Source organism: Syngnathus typhle, linkage group LG8 (assembly GCF_033458585.1).
Source record: "Syngnathus typhle isolate RoL2023-S1 ecotype Sweden linkage group LG8, RoL_Styp_1.0, whole genome shotgun sequence".
NCBI classification, from domain to species: domain Eukaryota; kingdom Metazoa; phylum Chordata; class Actinopteri; order Syngnathiformes; family Syngnathidae; genus Syngnathus; species Syngnathus typhle.
This window is the reverse complement of record NC_083745.1, coordinates 8,615,618-8,635,815: the sequence shown is the minus strand read 5'-3', so window position 1 is coordinate 8,635,815 and position 20,198 is coordinate 8,615,618. Positions and strand designations below refer to the sequence as shown.

The window sequence follows — 20,198 nt, the reverse complement described above, 5'->3', positions numbered from 1 at the left end:
GGTTGAGTACATCACACACGTATGAGCAGTACGAACACGCGGCGCTTCCAATTGCCAAATGTTGAGTCTCGCACATTGTGTACCAGGCTTTCAGATCTTTAAGATTCAAAATTAATTCTGCCCAGTCTGCAAACCTGCCAATAGGCTTTAGGTGTGTAACTGTTATTTTTTTGTCCCCATCTCAAATAGTCTTTTTTTTAATCGAGTTTTAGTTAATTTTCATTGCGATACATTTGAGGTGTCAAATCAAATAAACTACTAATTGATTGAAAGGTTAAACAGAAATTTTGAGCATGGTTTTTGAGCCATTGTTTAACTTAAATTCGTCCCAATTCTCAGCTTCTCAACAGTAATTAATTTCCGATATCTGGAGTCTATTAAAGCAGTCTTTTATGTTTTTAGCAAAATGACTTTTACTCTAGAAAACAATGACCCAAATCAGTAAATGAATCGATTTTAAAAAGGTTCACCATCAAGCCCTCTTATCAGATATTGCTTATTTGTTGCTTAGTTGTTCTTTATAATCAATACCAAATAAACATTGATTGATAAAGTGGAATTGGGAAAATATTTTTGTAATACACTTTGATAAACAAAAAATATAATGTCTAAATATGTAGAAAAGTCCATTTTCCCTGTGATAAATAGTTGTATAAATAATCGTAATACAAAAAAGCAAAGGTGAGGATGCTGAAAGTAATTGCTGACCCATACACTTTGTCACTACTTCACATCTGTGCCGTGCCTACACTTGATGTTTATAGAATCATTTCATGTTTGCCTATTTCTGTAAAGCCTCCTTTTACTGACAGATTTTTTTCTTCTGGTTTTTGTGCTACTCGTCGTATTTATTGAGCCCATTTGGGAACTAGCCTGCTCTTCTGCATTTTTATCAAAACAGACTGCTTGAACTAACCAATAATCATGAATTTAGAAGGGAAATGGGCAATTCATTGGGCCGTGTCTCTGGACCCTGCTGAGTTCTCCCCCTTTCTAGCCGGTGACAATACATTGAAGTGTTGTTCCCTTTGTGCAGAAATGAATCAAGGTAATGGGTTCTCGTAGTTCCAGGCTGTCAGCTCGTTGGCCGTATTTATGTCTTTAGTGCCATTAGACATTGGTTTGGTGTCACTGTCTGCTGACAAAGTGCCACCCTGATTTCGCAGGAGGACAGCTCGTATCCTCTCAAAAAACAACTCTCAGAGCCAACACAGAGACTCGGGGAGTTTCCGCAAATTACGCATAATCTCCAGCTTTCTGTCCCTTGGCACTCTGAATTGCTTCAAGCTGTTTATTTTGTTTTGTCTCGGTAGGCATTGTTGTAAATGAGGGCACATGTCAGTGGGAGTTGGCTCTCTAATAGTGTAGTGCTGATAGCTGCTGGTGTGGGTCATTTGGATGTGAAGTCATGTCCTTCATCATGCCTGAGTGCAAAGCCATCTTTGTGGCTTCAGATGTGTGCTCGGGCTTCCTGGGGTGAGATATTTGTCGGTCATTGTCTTTAAAATCCATCTCCTCAGTTTGGACTTTGACAGATGGACTTTATGTTCTCTGGAAACAGCGATGCTATTGATTGTCATATTGTATGTCTCAAAATTGGGACGCCGATGCACAGTAGTGAATTAAACCAATAAAGTTTGCGTCATTGGCTATCCACTTTTCTCACCACTGGTCAATATACCTCTGAGGTATTGACTGCAAAAGATAGTAGGTGACAAGCTGCATTGATCTTATTCCATTTCTGTCGTTTCTCTTTGCCAGTGGCATTTTGAGAAGAAATCAATATGTATCAAATACGATTAGTCTTTCTGGTTAGCTAGCCACAACATGTATTTCCATGTCATCTAGATCTCCTGATCCATTTTTCTTTAGTTCTACTTCAAATTCACTCCTCAATAGCAGAAGCTGTTTTTCCGTTACACAGTTTTTATATTGGCCCTCTTGCAGGATACAACTGTAAGAAATCAATGCAAAAGGGAGCAGTGATGGGGCATTATTTCAAACTCACAGCACCTTTAATAACTCAGCATTGTCAAATAATCTCTTCCTCAAGGGAAAGTAAAGAGAATAGTGCGGCCACGATGGGCCAAGTAGTGGAGAAAATCTCGGATTGGTCCCAGTGGTTTAGTTTGATATGGCTCTCCAATGACCATGCTGCTAAACCTGAGTTTGTGTACAATAACAGTCTTTCATTTGAACTCCCCTGTTGTCAAAGCATATCTTTTTTTATTAGGTGTGAAGTCTTTTGGCTGCTCTTGTAAGCACAGGTCTTGCTCAGTAATAACAATGATCTTACGTTATGTGTAAACAGCATATTTTCTGGTGCTTGTTGTCCCAGTCAGCTGTGTGTTGGACTACAACAATTGCATTCATCAAAAAGGGGTGTCTGTGACTGTCTGCGTGTTACATTTTATTACTGTTTTCACACCCTAGTGTAATCTTGTAATTCAAATCTAGTTTTACTTTAAATATTATTTTAACAGAGTACACTTTGTAATTTGGATCTCTATCTGTGTCTGTGCAAGGGGGTGTATGTGTCTCATAGGCGAGAGAGGACCATATGTTTTTCAAAAGAATCTTAAATGGCTAAAGTTGTGCAGTGCTTCTATGCACTTGAGGTGTTTAACCTCACACATTGCCTGTCTTACTAATGACAGCATGCCACATTGACAGCCTTAATGAGCAGACCTGCATGTTCGTGGCTATTGTATAATGAAATGTGCTCAAGGCAGAACAGACCATTGAGGCTTGGCAGAACACCAAAGCATATGGCGGAAACAGCCGTCATTTTCATAGCAGGTGGCTGGACGTTGCAGATAGGTAAAATGCCCCGGCACCTTGGGCTATGGTCCTGATGGAGAGTACTGAAGAACGCCACAGCAGAAAGTGGCACACCGAGCAGCTTTCTTTCATTTCTCCCAGATTTCCTCCAGAAATTGCACTTGTGCATCACTGAGCATTTGTGTCAGGTATCATAAAGAAGGTCAGATCAGATGGCCAGTGTCTGGTCAACTTTTATAGTTTGCTTTAAAAAAAATAAAATAAAAACAGGATTGGCTTCAATGTGAAGTGTGTCAGCGTGTGATTCATCTTGCTAGGAAAATAACTGTTCTATGAATTCAACAAATGCAACAAAACATCTGTGGAGGAACTGGGTTTGATGTGTCTTGTGAGACTTTCTCTTCGGCTTTTTGTCCTTTTAGTTATGCCCACACAAAAGAATACTCACTTTGGTGAAGTGGGGGATCAGGATGATGAAAATAAAAACCTCAAAATGCATTATGAATGGACTGATGTGCATTTTCGCAGTCCGCATACACACGAAAGTATGAATTGGTTTTAAGATGGCTGAAGGTACAATTAACCTCTATCTCATACAACATCTGCATTCTTGCTTGATGTTCAATCAAACAAACCCAGATTTTCCACAATTCATCAGTAAATTTGTATTTATACTTTTTCTGACATTTTTGTTTTTGTTGCCATCTCATCTAAACTAGGTGCCTTGGTTTTATAAAGCATGGAGAACATTGTTTTACAGGATATTGTTTTAGCACAAAGGGGTTCATACTAGCCAAGGCATTGTTGTATTGCAGATATATTTTCTTGAATGGCTCCCCACTCAATAGTTCACAACATGTGTGATGTGTGTAAACTGCTGGTTTAATTGCTAAAGCTATAAACAAATACATAATCCCTAGGTCTAGCCTGTTTCTAAATCCCCCACACACAGAGCAAATTGAGAAATGAGAGGCTGTCTTTTTTAGACCAAAAAGCTGAAAGCATTTGAATACATTACAAAAGCATGCGAGAGAAGAAACAATGAAACACACTCAAGGTATTATCCATATTTTATTGAGTGTTGAGCTCGCTGTTGCCCTGGATACAATTTTCCGCCGTTACAATTCTCGGTGTGCTGAAGCAATGGTTTGACACGTATACCACAAATATATTCAACAGTTTTTAATTATGGTCACCAATCTCTGCCATGTTTCTTTTTTTTTTTTTAGAATATTCCTAATAACCTTCATTGCGTTTATGAATTATGAATTTTCACGAGTAAACATAACCTATTTTTTTACTGTTGGCAATCAATACAAATCGGAATAAATCCTGAGCATATGTACTCGGCTTTGGCAAAGATTCCTTTTACCCGATCTCAAAACACATTTGTGTTCGATGAGTCACCCTGATGGATGTGCCCCTCCGCTGATCAATTTGTAGGAGTGACAAGATTGGCAGGGACCGGAGAAAAGAGCTGAAACTCGATACTGCTCAGCGTATTCCTGCCCTGTGATGACTGCGCTTGCCAATCAAGTTCATTTATTCTTGCGGCACGACTGTTGCAGCTCACAGCAGAATGCAAAACAGAGTAGTCCATGCAAGTCCAAGCTACACAGCATACCTATTTGTCACCACTTTGAAAGATAAGGCGAATAATGCAAGATCATCTTATTTTCTTCTATCCTCCCTTCCTTGATGGTTTCACTTGTGATACAAGCTGATCTTTATCATGCTCCTATAGCCTTGACTCCTGTCACCGTAACTGGCTACGGTCTCCTACATCACTCCACCACTGTGACAGCAGACTGACAGTTGGACAAGCCATTATGAAATGACCTTGGTCAAGTGTCAGTAGGGCCATAGCAATGCTGAAACAGTAACACAATGAAGTGAGCAATTTTTCCCCCTCCACCGGCAGCATCTTTGCTGACAAGGTGAGGAAGGTGTCCTGGTATGAGCTCTTGAGGAAGTGGTATTAAACAACCCCGGTAAAAATAAATAAATAATTAATTAAAAGAACGGAGTCAGTTTAATTATAGCAACGCACTGTGGCTGTTAAGCAAAACTGAGCAATGGATTAACAAAAGCACAGTCGTTCCTCACTTTGCATTCGCTTGCAGGGCAGTTTAATTCGTCTACATGTGTATTTATTTTCGTAGCAGAGTGGATTTCATTAAAGACTTCAGAGAGCTATTTGTTCTGAGACTGAGCTGATTCTCTGGCAACTGTAAAGTAAAAAAGCTCTGCTGCAGCCATAATTATTTTGGGGACCGTTTTAGGCTTTTTTTGAAGTAGCGAGGTGACATAAAGATTGCTACTTCTGTCGTAATCAGGTGTTCTGTTCATAGTCGTTTTTCCATCTCCAGATGATTTTGCCTTGCTGCAAACACTTGCGCTTCTGGGTCTACGCTGAGGATGACATCATCGTGTGATTGTTGTTGTGAGTCTCTGTACGAGCCACACAAAAGGGAATGCATTGTTTTCGGTTTCTCCACAATGCAGGGGTGATTGTGGATCCGGAAGTGCATGATATGATGGAATTAAATGTACACGGTATTTTACAGGGGCAATCCCTTAGTGTGTGTAATCACAGAACATCACATGACCTCCAAAAAGTAAAGAGCCTGTGTTGATTGGAGACTATGGTTAGGAGAGGAAACATTATTTCTTTTAGGTGCAGTGAACCACACTAAGCAAATTGAACGAAAAATAAATATTACAATAGAAAGAGAAAGAGCAAGAAAAATCACTCTGATGTTGGTGACCTTGCAGCAACTCAGTGAGGTGATGCTGGGATTCTGTCAGGCTTCACTATCCTGCAGCCATTTGTTCACTGGAGCACCGTTTTAAACATGCAATGATGATGCTCAACGTGCTGTGCAAACCTCAGTCGAGTGACCACTATAAATCTGACAACAGAATGCATTCTAAAAAACAAAGAGAGGGTGGGGAAAAAAAAACAGCGGACAGCAACCCACTGCAGGCTTCTTTGTTCACTTTTTTGCTGTCTGAGTGGTAGAGCTGACATGCTGGGAAGATAGTGTTTGGATTCAGGATACATTTATCTCAAGTTCAGCTCACTGCACCCTGAAAGAACTGGTCCTGACAGACAGGCCACTTCCCCAGTGTCAGAGTATGAAAGGCATGACTGAACAATCTGAAGTCATTATGATGACTTTTGGAAAGTGATACAAAAAAAGGCACTACTGGGAAACATCTTGCTCATTTGATACAATGTAAAATCCATTTGAAAATCATGCATTGATGGTTAAATGGATGTCTCAACCAAAGCTCAAAACTAATTTGTCAGAAAGGACACTGCCAAATCATAAAATAATGTAAGATGCCATTACCGGCATGTCTTTAACAGGGAAAACAGATGCAACTATCCAGATGAAGAGGTGTCTTTGCACATGTCAGCTTCCTATCAAGAATTCATGCTGTGTCTGATATATAGAGTATGTCTGTGCTGAGGAGCCGCGAAGACAAGTGCGACTCTGTACAGAAGTCATCCCGAGATACACTAGCAAAGTAATTAGCACATGAATTATTTCTGTGCAATGACACGCCTCGGTGCCTTTTGACTTTGCTCTTGTCTGAGAGATGTCTCCCATGTCTGAGGCCCAAATTAGACATCTGACAAACGTCAGTCCTTTACAGTCAGATGCCACTTTAGCCTCCCCCTTAATCAAAATGAGATGGCGAGACACTATTGCTTTGTTTGCTAACCAGCTTGACAAGGTTAGACCTTAATCAAGCAGCTTGTTAAGATGCTTAGCTGAGATTTATCAATGCGGGGCTCATTAAAAGGGAAAAGCAGCATCAAACTTTACTACACACCTGCCCGTGCAAGTCATTGCTTTTGAAAATAACCACTTAACCGTGAATATCTTTCTGCAACAAATTAATGCTGATGGTCTGACTGGAGTAAACAAGTTTTTTTTAATAGTCCACTGAAGTTAAGTAAACAAATACATTATTAGAAGGTGGGGGGGGGCTTCTCTTTTGATGATGCACAACCGCCCACCCCAACATCGCCAATCTCCCCTGGGTTTACATTATTATCCCCTGGATTTACTAAATCAAAAAGGATTGGGTTTTGCAGATTAGTATTCAACACATTACTCTCCCTCTTCACTGTAATGGGCTGAGAGCAAATGAGAGCCTCGCAGCAAGAAGTGGGCCATGGAGTTTGTGTATTCATACAGCTTGCCTAGTCACGGTAAGATTTCACAGCCGGTGAGTAATTGTTTATGTCGTTTTTTTTGTTTTTGATGATCATTTATACATAGAAGTGTTTGATATATTCGACCAGTACCACCAATTTACAGAGTGGCCGGTAGGAAAAATTAGGGCCAATATAATGACCAATGACTTAAAGTGGCTCAACTTTGATGTGATCATCAAGGTGAGCTATGAGTGTACTGACAATCCACAACAGACAAAATCATAAATCCTGTTATGTCAATCAATGTTAAGCCCACAATTGAGGAGATTTTAATGTAGTATATTTTTTGAAATCACTTCACGATCAAACAGCAAAATTGTTTTTTTTTTGGTTCACAGTAAAAAAAATAAACACTCAGCTTCCTGCATATTGATTACCCCCATTCATTTTTAGGAGATCATTTAGTCTTGCCAAACAGTTGTAAGTCATGCCATAGACATCGACTGTATAGAAATGTACATATTGCAGCTACCTCACTGAGTGCTAATTTGTCTCACACCGTCAAACTGGATTGACTTAAATGTGGAGAGAATGGTGAAGATCTTTCATGTGCTGCAAAAAAATATATGAACTATTTTACAGCCAAAGACATCTCTCTTGGGAGCAACACTGAACTATTACTTTTGATTGTATTTGCCCATTATAATTTTGCCAATACAGTTCATCAACTATTTGGCTCATATCCTTTTTCCCATAGGTCACATAATCCTGTGAATTCCCGCTGTGTGAAGGCAGCCTCCAAACCAAGACATATTTCCTATTTAACTAAATAGCCTCAAAATAACTACTCTGATAGTTTGCTGCTTTGCTTACTTCGACAAATTGTTGAGAATGCAATTGGATGTTGTCAAAGGGGAACGTTTTTCTGCCATTTCGTTTTTAGTGATTGCCATGCCTTTATTTGTTGTTACATATATGGTACATTAATCATGCAATAAAAAAAATCTTCAAAATAGACACAGATTAAATATTATTAATATTTCTATATATAAAGACATAGGGCTGAGAAAGCAGTTGCATGTTGTCAGAAGAGAAGGCCTTTTTTGCTAGTTGGCTTTCAGTGATCGACATGCTTGTAGTAGTATTTAATAATCAAAATTAACATAGACAAAGAAGATTTCATATTTCATGACATACTATCATCTCTAATTATTTACATTCAAAGCTGTCCAAATATTCCAGTTTGCACTATACCATCCTCCTTCCCGCCTTTGACGCAATGCACAAATTATTTGAAGAATAAAGTAAAGATATTTGGATTCAAAACCATATGTGTGGTTTCTCAAACTATTATAATTCTTCTGTAACAATTAAAAGAGTTGCAAAAATGACCAAATGATGTCCAGTTAATAAGTGATAAGACACGACTGCAAAAATCAAGTCTTGTTATTGGTTTTTGACTGTGATATAATTTTATGGCTCCCAAATTTCCTGAGGAGGCAACTTGCTTTCTACCTTCCTCACACTGTCCACCTACAAAGTGTCTGTGGTGTATTGTTTGATTGAATACCCTTTTCCCTGCCAGTCCCATTAAGTCCTCAAGGTGCCACTTTTGTTAAATCCACTCCACAAAATGTTCTCCCCAGTAGGGAGTAGCACAAAGAGATTTATTTTAATAGCTGCCAGCTATAAATGGTGGTATGTTTTCATTCGCGTACGCATACACACTATTTGATCTCGAGTATCTTCTGCAGTTTTTGACAAGCGGTTTTCGCCGCTTCTCTTGCAAACCCTCCGGGAAAGCTCATTCAACCTTTTTGGAACAATATCTCAAGCTCAGGCACTCGCTCGCGCATATATTTAATTTCCTTACATAATTATGTGATTTCTGATATGGATATTTTGTATGAATAGCGAGTCCTAAGAACAAAGTTTGGTCCGGATAATTGTACTTCAAGATCTATCAAATGTCCTCCTTGAGTGAGGTGAATCACTATTTGGATAGAAGTAACTTTTTTTTTTTTTTTAATACTGATAGATAAGTCAAAATGTAGGGTCCCTACACTCTACACAAAAGACAGTGTTGGCCCAAACGTGGACTATAATTGCTCACATATGTAGTGACCACAATACTTGGATGATTTAGAAATGGCTAATGAGGCATGTGCATCTGGCTTGGATTTTGGAGGACCTCCTCAGCCTGAAATTACTGCTGGCAGCTGCTTAACATGGTGTGATGGTGAGGATGATGGTGTTGGCAGCGGCTGTGTGGAAATGGAAATTCAATGTGTTGATTTGTCTTCACAGCTGCAGCAGAGTCAAATGTATATGGCCAAGACAAGTACACTATGTGAGGATGACATTTGTGATGATGTGTGTCATCGCCCTGTTTTTTTTATTTTTATTACGTCCCAAAATACTTCAGTTGACCGTCATGTTGTTCGTTTGAGTGTTTAGTAATGTTAATTATTAAGCACATGTAAATAGAAGTTAAGTATTATTTAGTAAAAGTTTAAAATAATTTCATAATGATATTCATAAAGGACGCAGGTGTGTTATATGACAAATGTGCTGGCAGAGATTTGCTGCATATATTAGAGCTGTTTTGTTAATTTTTGCACTTCCTTTTTATTAGCAGCGCCAGTCAAGTTTCATGGAGCCGTACTGTTTTTTTTCCTTTTTACAATTTGGCCGAATCCCAAACAGCTCATTCAAATGACTAGGCAAATCACAAAGATTTAGTTGGTTGTATCATTTCATTGATGGGTGAGCAGGCACTCCAGAGACCAAACTATTAGTAGAAAAGCGATGAAAAGAATCAATGTTCCACAATGTGTCCCTTTGGACGGTAGTCATACTGAAATTCATTCATTCAGCTCGTTTCGTTGCAATCGACAAAGATATATCTTGGATTGACGTCAATTACATGGATCCATTTTTGTAGCAGTTCACTTTATTCAAGTGACGCAAGTTAGTGTTACCCACTATTAAAATATGGAAATAGTACATACAGGTATCTCTGTATGTCGAGCAGTTTATAGTAAAATGTCATGAAGGATTGAAATGTGAAGTACTGGGTTGGTCATATTGAAGTAGGGGAGCAAAGATCCAAAAGGATCCCATCGGGGGTTTTGTCGAACAGCAGAGATGCCAACCACAGGAACTAATGAGGAATTGTGATGCAATGATGCCGCAGGCTCCACCACACTGCGGCCACACTACTGCTCACTCTGATGACAAGTTTTGTTGGGTTGTTTTCATAGCAGGAAATGTGGACCTGCCACCCTTGGAATTATTGGTTGGCGTAGCCTTGAGTTTTGATGGAGCTGGAGGGATGCGCACTGTGGCTTTTTGGGGAAGTGGAGCAGGCCAACTCTTTGCTGAATAGCAACAGCTGCAGTGCACACTACGTTGCCAGATGGATTATTTACTGTTAGGGTAATGTGATTGGGGCACGGCTGTACTCTTGGAGTACTGTTTGATCTTGAATTCTGTGCCTTTTATACCTTTTAGGTTTCTGCTGGCCATAAATGTTGCTTTAAACGTAACACATCTTTCTGCATGACTCATTGTAAAATCGAATTGGGCATATTTAGTGGTGCTTTGAGATAAAAGTTGAATATGTTCTGTGAGAATGACGGAACCTCAAAACAATTGTATCACAAATCATCTTTCCCCTTTGAAATAAATGGAAACACCATTAGTCTGCTGCAGACTCTCCTTAAAAACAAAACCATTTTTTTTTGTTTTCTTGAGGAAAATTGCACTATAATAAATACCTAATTGATGCCTGCCTCCTTTAATGACACACTGAATGAAAATGTCAGAAGTGTTCCTTCAATCGGACTTCTCGACTCTCTCTCCCGCTCCCTCTTTTTGAGCCCAGCAAGACATCCATCATACTGTGCAACTAAATGACAGTGTGTCTAACAGCACTTGGAATGTGTAATCTCGCAGCCATCCACGCATGCTGACTCTTTGAGTCAAATAGCCGCATAGATCTTACAGAGAGGGCAGGGAAAACACATCCATCTTCCTGTTATTGTCACTAAAGAAGTGAAATAATTCTCCCAGTTATTCTTAATAAAGTGAACTACATTATGTATGGTACGTAGGGTAGGGCCGCTCATAGCTGTTTTCACATGAAGCATATTGAAAGACAGCTTGATATTGGGTCGTTCGAATGATGTCGTGATAATGTAATAAATATGTTTTTGAAGAATGCTTCACGAAAGTCTGCTCTCTGTCATAGCCTAAGAGGCTTAGAGTGGTCTCATGACGCTAACTTGCGAGCATTATAAAATACTCATGTCTGTATGCTTTTAATAGGCTGCCAGAGAAAATAGATTGAATGGAAATGAGCTGAAATTCAATGTCAGTCACTTGCCAGACAATGAAACCACCCAGTCGTCATTTGATGGTTTAAAACGTATGTAGGGCTGAGGTGGTCCTTTTGAAGTGTTTCGGTAGATGCGGTGTGTGTGAGGCATCTCGTGTAAGCTGTGAACTTCTTGTGAACCTGATGAAAAGTCTTCCAACTGGTCCTTGTCACTGAAAGCCGCATTTCTAGTTTTACAAGGGATTGGAATGATCTATTACAAAGATGAAGTTGCCTATAGTCCAAGTCAATATTCAGCCTGGGGAATAAAAGACATTTATACAGAAATTATTATTCCATCTCTATAAACTATATCACTTCACTGTTTCTTTTATATCAAACAATTTATTTTAGGTGCATTACCTGACATGTGAAGGCGGAAGAACCCGGCGAAACATGTCCGGTAATGCACCTAAAATAAATTGTTTGATATAAAAGAAACAGTGAAGTGATTCAAAAGGAAAAACAAGATGAACTTAGTACATCTAAAAACTATAGTTATTTTTTTCCCAGTCTATTCTGATCATGGTGCCTAAGTATATCTATATAAAAACGACTAACTTTGATTGACACGGCCAGAGCAATATTTATGAAATAAAATAGGTTGCAATTATCTGCAATTAGATTTAAAAGATTGACAGACTATTAGAAACATTACATCAAAATGAAATGTCCATCTACACCACTACTTACTATAGCCACTAGAATGTAGATGTACTTTACCTACTGGTGTGCATGTATTGGAGCGATCAAATAATGGTACATTTTAGTCACCATTATAGCTTATCATATTCCTAGCATCAAACAAAATAAGTGTGAAGACAAACTCAAGGCCTTTTCTCAAGAGTTTCTTTTCTAATCCCCTGCCAAGTCTGTTTTGGAGTGGTTGTGCTATGATTTGATGTTGACGGGCAGTGTGCTCCCCTGTGTCCACCCTAATTTAAAAACAGCCATAGAGCAGCAGATGCCAGATTAGTGTCAGACCAAAGTGACTGATGAGTCTCCTGGCCACACTGATGTACACATAGTATGGCAAAGTCCTGCCCTGCTTTACAATACTATACCGTCAGTTTTGTTTAGTGGTTGTTGAAAGGATCATTTATACGTGCCCAGTATTTCAATACTGTCATTTGTGTGTCTTCAACAGAATAATTTAACTTTGTGGCACTGATTTTATTTGAGTGGTGAACAATTCTATGACTGGCATCAGCACTTGCACTGCGCCACAAATACTGTAAAGTTATGAAGGAAAAACAGATTAATCTATATTTGCTTGAACAGTGCTGGATTCATAGATGATGAAATGAAAGGTGTCATAAAGTATACTTCACCTTTATGTAAATTAGTTGGTGTTAAATATCTGTCGAAACAACACCCTCCCAAAATTTCAAGTCTCAGTCTATTCATGGCCTCTCTTAGGAGCACATTTTCACACTGTTCTAGTCTTTTTTTGTCCTCTCTCGTCTGGAAAAAGACTAAAGGCGCTAGCTTTTATCCCCGTTCCCATTCAGTGTCATGACTCAAGGGCAAGAAGATGCCGGCAGCTTGCGGAGATTTGATTGACTCGAGACCACAGGACACACCCAAAGACGCCAAAGAACACAGCGACAAAACAGCCTTCAACTAGCTGTTTTTTTTCCCCTGCAGAAATGTGACAGTTTTGCGACACATCAAGTGTTAACAGTGAAGGATGCATTTTCCTTTTTGAAAAATCTGCCTAAAAGTGGAGCCAGGAAATTTAGTAGAAGTCAGCCTCAGGTATATGTAAGAGGGATAATTGTCACAAATGTCAAATAATACTCCACACACATCTTTCACCTTGTAAAGTAGGTGGATTAGGCATCATAAAAAAAGACACTGATTTGACATGATCCTATTTTGGGATGCCGGATGTTTGCGGGGAGCTGTAAGTCCAGCTGGGTGTTGTAAAACTGCTGCCACTGGCAATTCTTGTTTATGCTATTTTTTCTTACCTATGGCATTAAACTCAGGCTATAAAGTTCAGTTTGTTTCAACATGTTTATCCTCGATTTCCTACTTTTTGACATGTTCAGTTTAGCGTTTACACTGGCAGCTCTGATAAACCAAATCCAGCTCTGGGTAGGTAATGCAGCCTATTAGAATGTGGATTAGGAATTTTTGACTTAATTTTGAGTTTTGAAGTCTAATGACGTTCGATACGATTGTGACGGATTTCAGAGTCACTGAATATAATTTACCATGCTAAGTGCATACTAATGTTTGTTTTCAACTGTTGGGATGAGTCTCATTTTGTTATAGATTTGTCAGCATGTCCTTCGCACATCCTCACATACACAAATAACGTAATCCATGCTCCACGTTCACAATTCATTCTTCATGATTTAGAGGAATTAACAGTGAAGTGCTGGTTTGGCGATGTATAATAAAAGCTAGAGATGAGAATGACCCACAACCTTATTTGTTCTGTGATCCTGATCTTGTGCTGGTGAAAAGAAGTAGAGGTCTCATTCTCACTGATAGGGTTCACAGACATTGAGAGCGACCAAAAAAAAAAAAAGAGAACTCCAGTCAACTTCAATTACGGCCTCATGTAGTTCTCCCAGAGGTGCCGTATAGGGCTTTTAAGGGGGAATCAATGAGGTGACAAATTGTTGTGGACAGCAACCCCTTTTTATTTGTTACGCTGTTGTAGCATGCCTGAACGCCGCTCGCCCATTTATATTGCTGTGGCTTATTTTCTGCTAGTGGTTTTAATAGCTTGTTATCTGTCTAAACTAGTTTTTAAATGCTTTGTAACGGCTATACAAATGCACCTCATCTTTGAGATGATCAGGACATTTTCTTTGTCTCCTCATAGTTATTCTAATTTTAGTTTTTTTTTTTCAAGTGGTTGTTAAGTTTATTACAGGTTGTATGCTTCTTGATTTGTAGATATGTCCCATAAGAAGCTAGCATCTATTTATTTGACGGGCTCTATTACAAAATGCGAAGAGAATTTTTAATGGGTTAAATAGATTTTCTAGTATGGTTATCAAATGACAAAATATGAAAAGTTTTTTGTACTTTTCAGATGATCTGGATGTATGAGTCGGAATCAGAGTGCAATTTTGGTTGATTATTTTTTTTTTCCCCGAGAATATCCTTTCTTGTCTTTCAATTCCTTCCGTGGTTTGCTATTATGTTTCGATGGCATGCACTTTGTACTCTCAATCTTGTTCATGGCGTCTGCACAACCTTACATAGTCATAGTAAAGTATTGGAATGTTTCGATGGCAACCATGTGCCAACCTCTCAGTTTCTAATGATTGCAAGGCAAAGTACTTCCAGTTCGCCGAATAAGAATGACCCTTTCATTCTACCACAATGCTCTCTTCTGGGAATGGCACCTACAGTTGCACCTTCCTCGCTTTTTGCAGGCAGCATGGATGAGTGAGTCGAATGAGTGTCTTATAACAAAGGGATTGTTGCTTTGACTCCTTTAGATCACTTAAGACCTGTCAGGGCCCTTGAGGTAAATGCTGAACCCTCAGTTGCACCTTTATGTTGTGTCATCACTAAAACTTAGTAAGGGTGGGTAATGATGGACCAAATGAAATAAAGACTACACATTCATGAGTACTCTTCTATGACATATTTATTAAATGTCATGTGTTGAGTCACAAAATGCAGTACCACATTCCCCTAATGGTCCTGGGCCGCGGTAGGTATCTGTCCGATTTCCGTGTGTTTATTATTAATCCAACTACTTTGAGATGTTTCCCCCCCCCCCCTCATTTTTCCCCCCTCTGACAGTGTCCCAACAGCCACGAGGCCACGTTATTAATTCAGCACATTTTCTCTCTTGGTCTCTGCAGGGAAAGAAGAATATGTTGCAACCTTCAAAGGATCTGAGTTCTTCTGTTACGACTTGTCCTTGAACCCGATTCAAAGCAGCAGCGATGAAATCACATTGTCATTCAAAACCCTCCAGAGGAATGGACTGATGCTGCACACCGGCAAATCAGCTGACTACGTCAACCTGGCGCTGAAAAACGGGGCCGTATCTCTCGTCATTAATTTGGGGTCTGGAGCCTTTGAAGCTCTGGTGGAGCCAGTCAATGGGAAATTTAATGACAATGATTGGCATGATGTCAAAGTAACCAGGAATCTACGTCAGGTAACAGTACAGAGGATAAACAAGATACCTAACTGAATAACAACATGCACTTAAATCATTACCATCATACTGTTCCGTATTGTATTATTTTCCCAGACCCTGTAATTGCTAAATCAAAGCTGGAGATAGAAAACAGAAACACAAATGAGCGGGGACAGCTTGATGTGAATGAAGACGAAGATTCAATTTGAATTTGCTTTTGACTTTCCATAATCGTGTTAGATGTTCAAGTTTTGAATGAAACGAACTACAAAAATATGACCTCGTGGTTATAAATAATAATCATACATTTCTATTTAATGACTTGATGGGTTAGAAAGTGCTCGGTTTCATAGATGCTAAACGTATTGGTAAAGCAGGTACAACAGTTGTGATCCTTCTCATGTATTTCGAATAGACAATTTATTAGTCCTGCATACAGTGATGGATGCAGTCAGAAAACACAGGGGGGAAACACAGAGGTTCCTTAAGCTGTCATGGGTCTTGCTTTCTGCAATTGCAGTCAAGTGGTCCTAGATTTAATCCAATAAATCACAGAGGAGGTCAAGTTGCGTGTGTGTGAGTGAGTGGAAGTATGAGACACTGGACTCAAAATTAAATCTAAAACAAATTTGACCAAAAATAACGTATGACATTGGGCAAAGGGGCTTTAGGCTAACCCTAACCATTTAATGTCTAGCAGCCATACCTTTTTTTCTTTACATGGATAAGAGTATGACTTATTCTGCTCAATTCTGTGGACTCTCCCAGACCATGGTAGCACAACACCATGTAGAACTTCATTGGCTGAGTTCTTACACCTCTGAAAATCTTATTTTTTTATTAGGTCTGCTTTTTTCTTGTTAAACTTATTTTGGCCTATTTCCTATCTGTTACTACTAACATGCTTTCAAAGCAAACTAACATCATCCATGGAATGTGTCATTCTACTAACCAGTATGGTCTTTGCCGTTTTAACAATGTACTAACACTATTGACCATCATATATGATTTGAGTAACAATCGTTATTCTGTTCACAGTTTTTAATTTCCTTTCTCCCCCCTTTTCCACAAAGCACTCAGGCATTGGACACGCTATGGTAAACAAATTACATTGTTCGGTAGATATCATACTAATTGTTTTTTAGTTTGGGTTTGCCGTGTTTCTTTTTTCCTTAGACGTCATTTACAACCAAAAAAAAGGGAAATTTGCGGTTCGTACGTTTTGGCTTATTTTGCAATTATATATTTTTTAATCATCATTTGTATCCACCTTAATTGATTTATTTCTTTACATGTTTCCGTCCAATTTTGTCTGAGACCCATTCATTAGCATCATTTTGATTACTTTAAATGTTAGAGACCCTTTGCTGTCTGGCTGGCCTTCCTTTGGCTCCTGATTCATTTGGCACGGCATGATTTTTGACTAAGTGTTGCGTCACACAAGCCTTTTGTAGAGCTGTGGTTGTCTTCTTTGGTGCTTTCCCATGCCGTCTTGTGGTTTGGCAGTGTCCATAAGTCTCTGCATGCATCTGATGCACTCGCAAGCATAAAAACCTCGGTAACCCAATCCATTTTGGAATATTTTCTTTTTGTATGTAAATGATCAAAAAGAAAAGAGTGACATGCATGTTTATTTTTGTCTTTGGCTATTCTTCAAATAATGAGATTCAGCATGTAGTTCATCACTAACATCTGACTTTTTTTTAGAACTGCTAGGCGTACTAATATTTGACTTCAACTAGCCCAGTTAACATTCTACTAACACCATTTTTGTGTCTGCTAAATAGTTTTACGTTGCATTCGGGGCAATACTAACACTGTATCCTGGACTGTTCACTAACTCTCTAAAACAGCACTTCTTTTGGGGGCATGGTGTCCTCCAACAAATCATTTGGACAAAATAACAACAAAACAAGAAAAAAGACATGAACAACAGACATGAAAATGGGTTTCTGGAAAAGACGTAGAGGAAAATAAGTCTCTGATGGGAAGAAGGAAAGTTAGTTGTATTGTAACATAGGCTGAGTAGAGTGTTTCCTTTCACTGTGCTTTGTCTAGGTAACAATATCTGTCGATGGCATCTTGACAACTACGGGATATACGCAAGAAGACTATACCATGCTTGGCTCCGATGACTTTTTCTACGTTGGTGGGAGTCCGAGCACAGCGGACCTGCCTGGATCGCCAGTTAGCAACAACTTCATGGGCTGCCTCAAGGAGGTAAATAGCACTTAAGTGGCCAATTTCAAACTAGTGGGGAGTCAGAATGTCACTTAAAGACTCAACAAACCTTCCTTCCATAGTGGGGGAGCCTTTTAGTGTTCTCGCACGCGCACACACACACAAGCTTTATTTTGCCTCCACAACCCAAAGCTGAGGAGGTTTCTCAATGTCCTACACTGCCTAAAAAGTGAAGGGCTCCAATAAAAAGGTTCAGTACACTTTGGTGCTGTACTGCTGTTTTTGGGACACGTGCTCTTGTTAAAAATGTCCATCCATCCATCCATTTTTTATATAACTTGTCCTCATCAGGGTTGAAGCAGAGCTCGAGCCTATCCCCGCTGACTTAAGGTGAGAGGTGGGGTACCTTGCACGGATTGCCAGCCAATCGCAATAACTAAAAATAATTCAAAATGTAAAGACTAAAAATGTAAAATTTAATAACTCCAAAGTTGAAAATAAAAAACACAATATGGTCCATTCTATAACAACCATATGAATTGAGATTGGTCCATTTGAATCTGACTCATTTTTTTGTCACAATGATATATTTTATTAAAATTAATTTAATTAGCTGGTCGACTGATCAAAAGGGAGTTTGAATTATTTTCCAATGGTTGATAATGTATGACATTTACGTTTTCTGCTTTGATATTTTTTACATGATTTTTGAGAGAGTTTGTGAACTAATGCATCTATTTAGGACTTCAGGGATACATAAAAGTTCCTACCTAGAAAAGCTTTAGTAAAATGATCAATCATATATCCTTTTTATTGTCATTATTGTACCATATTGCACTTATATGCAACAGAAAACCTTAGAGAATGGAAATATGTCTCTGCTACAGGTGGTCGGTTTTGTCACTTTGATTTTGTTTGCCGGGCACATGATGATTGCTAGACGTCTTGTTTGGTATGTGCAATGGTTTAATTTATTTTCATAATAACAGTCATATTGGATTCAAGTTGCTTCTCATTTTACAGTTGGATACACTAGCCACACAGTTATCCATGCATATTTAAGTACGGTGTATTCATGTGCTAGAATTGACATCAACAAGGACACCATGTTTTCCTCAGCTGTAAACTGCTATGTGGTTTGACAAATTGCATACATATACAGGTACGTGACTAAAGAAGTCTTCTTTTGAAGACGGGGTGCATGGTTATTATCTACCGTTAATAACACTAGCGTTGGCATTCTATGTGACTAGTATTTGTTTCACTAAGCTTAATCAAAATAAGGAAGTCAGGTTCACCGATCCAAAGATATTCTAATTCTTAAATGAGGCCTATTCAGAATAACCGCAGTTATCTTTCATTGAACAAAATCCTTGCCTAAAATTTGCTTGTAAATGTCTCATTATGCAATTTTAACATTATTAGACTATACAAAGCAACCATGTCATTACTGTAACTCTTACTCGAGCTACGCTGTCATTATGCAGATTGGATAATAATGTTGTTATTGCTGTCTCTAATTTGTTTAAGCCCCATTATACCAGCACTTTTCGTTCTGCAAAGTGGTCCTTGCAGTGCCCCCTCTTAACACTGCAGTTACCATTTTTTCTAGCAGAGATCTTGTCGTCACTCAATTGCTGATTTTCATTATGGGCATGTGGTAGCACCCGTCACCTTACTTGTTATAAACTGACACACACCTCGTTTAAAGTGAAGAATAACAGTGTATAATAATAGCAGCTGTTTGTTTACATGTGTGAAATGCAGGTCACACACACTACTATCAAAAACTGAGTTACTGACCTTTTACAAGCTTTTTAATGCTCATGTCCAGCTGGTTAATGTTTCAGTACCTTTTGAACTACTTGATGTTGTATGACAAAGAGCTGAATGGCAAAATTAATAACGGCTGTTTGAATCCAGTTTTACCCCTTTCTGTGACTTTCTGTCTAGTATGGGGCAAAATGCAGATCTGTAACACTCCAAGCTGAGTGGAGTCTTTAAAAAGCAAGGCAATATATTTGTTCATTAATGGATCAAGGACCTGTTGTAAATTTTGATATTCAGCTCCTTGTTTTGCTACATCAAGTATTGAAACCAGCTGGACGTGACCCTTAAAAAGTCAGGTCAAATTAGGTTCAGGCAAAAGTTGAATGTCCTTTTTCAATACGTAAGTGCTGGACTGTTCTTGTTTGAGAAATTTTAAGAAAACCAGAGTTGTGATGGATTCAGTACCCTGAGAAAACAAGGCACTGGATGAATGAGAATATTTCCGTGCAATCCTTCCAGGAGTGCCTGACACTGTGGCAGAGAAGTTTGAAAGAATGTCTGAGACTCCCAGGGGATTACTTTAAAAGAGAACACTTGTAGTTTGGATTTGAAACATACTGTAATGATTCTGGAACTTCTCTGACGGGCAAAATAATCAGCTAGATTGCTCAACTTTACATAACATCAATTAAAGCCTGTTAACGGGACTCCGTAACCATTTAAACAGCGCGTACAGCTGCATACTTCTCAATAAGAGTCTGTGTTGGCAAGATGGCATCCATTTTTGAAGAAGAAAA

General features: G+C 38.9%; 1 protein-coding gene across 10 annotated transcripts in view; it reads left to right on the top strand.

Annotated features, from left to right (window-relative positions):
• LOC133158251 (neurexin-1a-like) overlaps positions 1 to 20,198 on the top strand; it is a 165,789-nt gene that overhangs the window by 58,431 nt on the left and 87,160 nt on the right. For all 10 annotated transcript variants that reach the window (XM_061285315.1, XM_061285314.1, XM_061285327.1 and 7 more), the window contains 2 exons: positions 15,167 to 15,468; positions 17,509 to 17,670. In XM_061285315.1, coding sequence (XP_061141299.1) covers positions 15,167 to 15,468; positions 17,509 to 17,670 — 464 coding nt within the window. The remainder of the gene's footprint in view (positions 1 to 15,166; positions 15,469 to 17,508; positions 17,671 to 20,198) is intronic.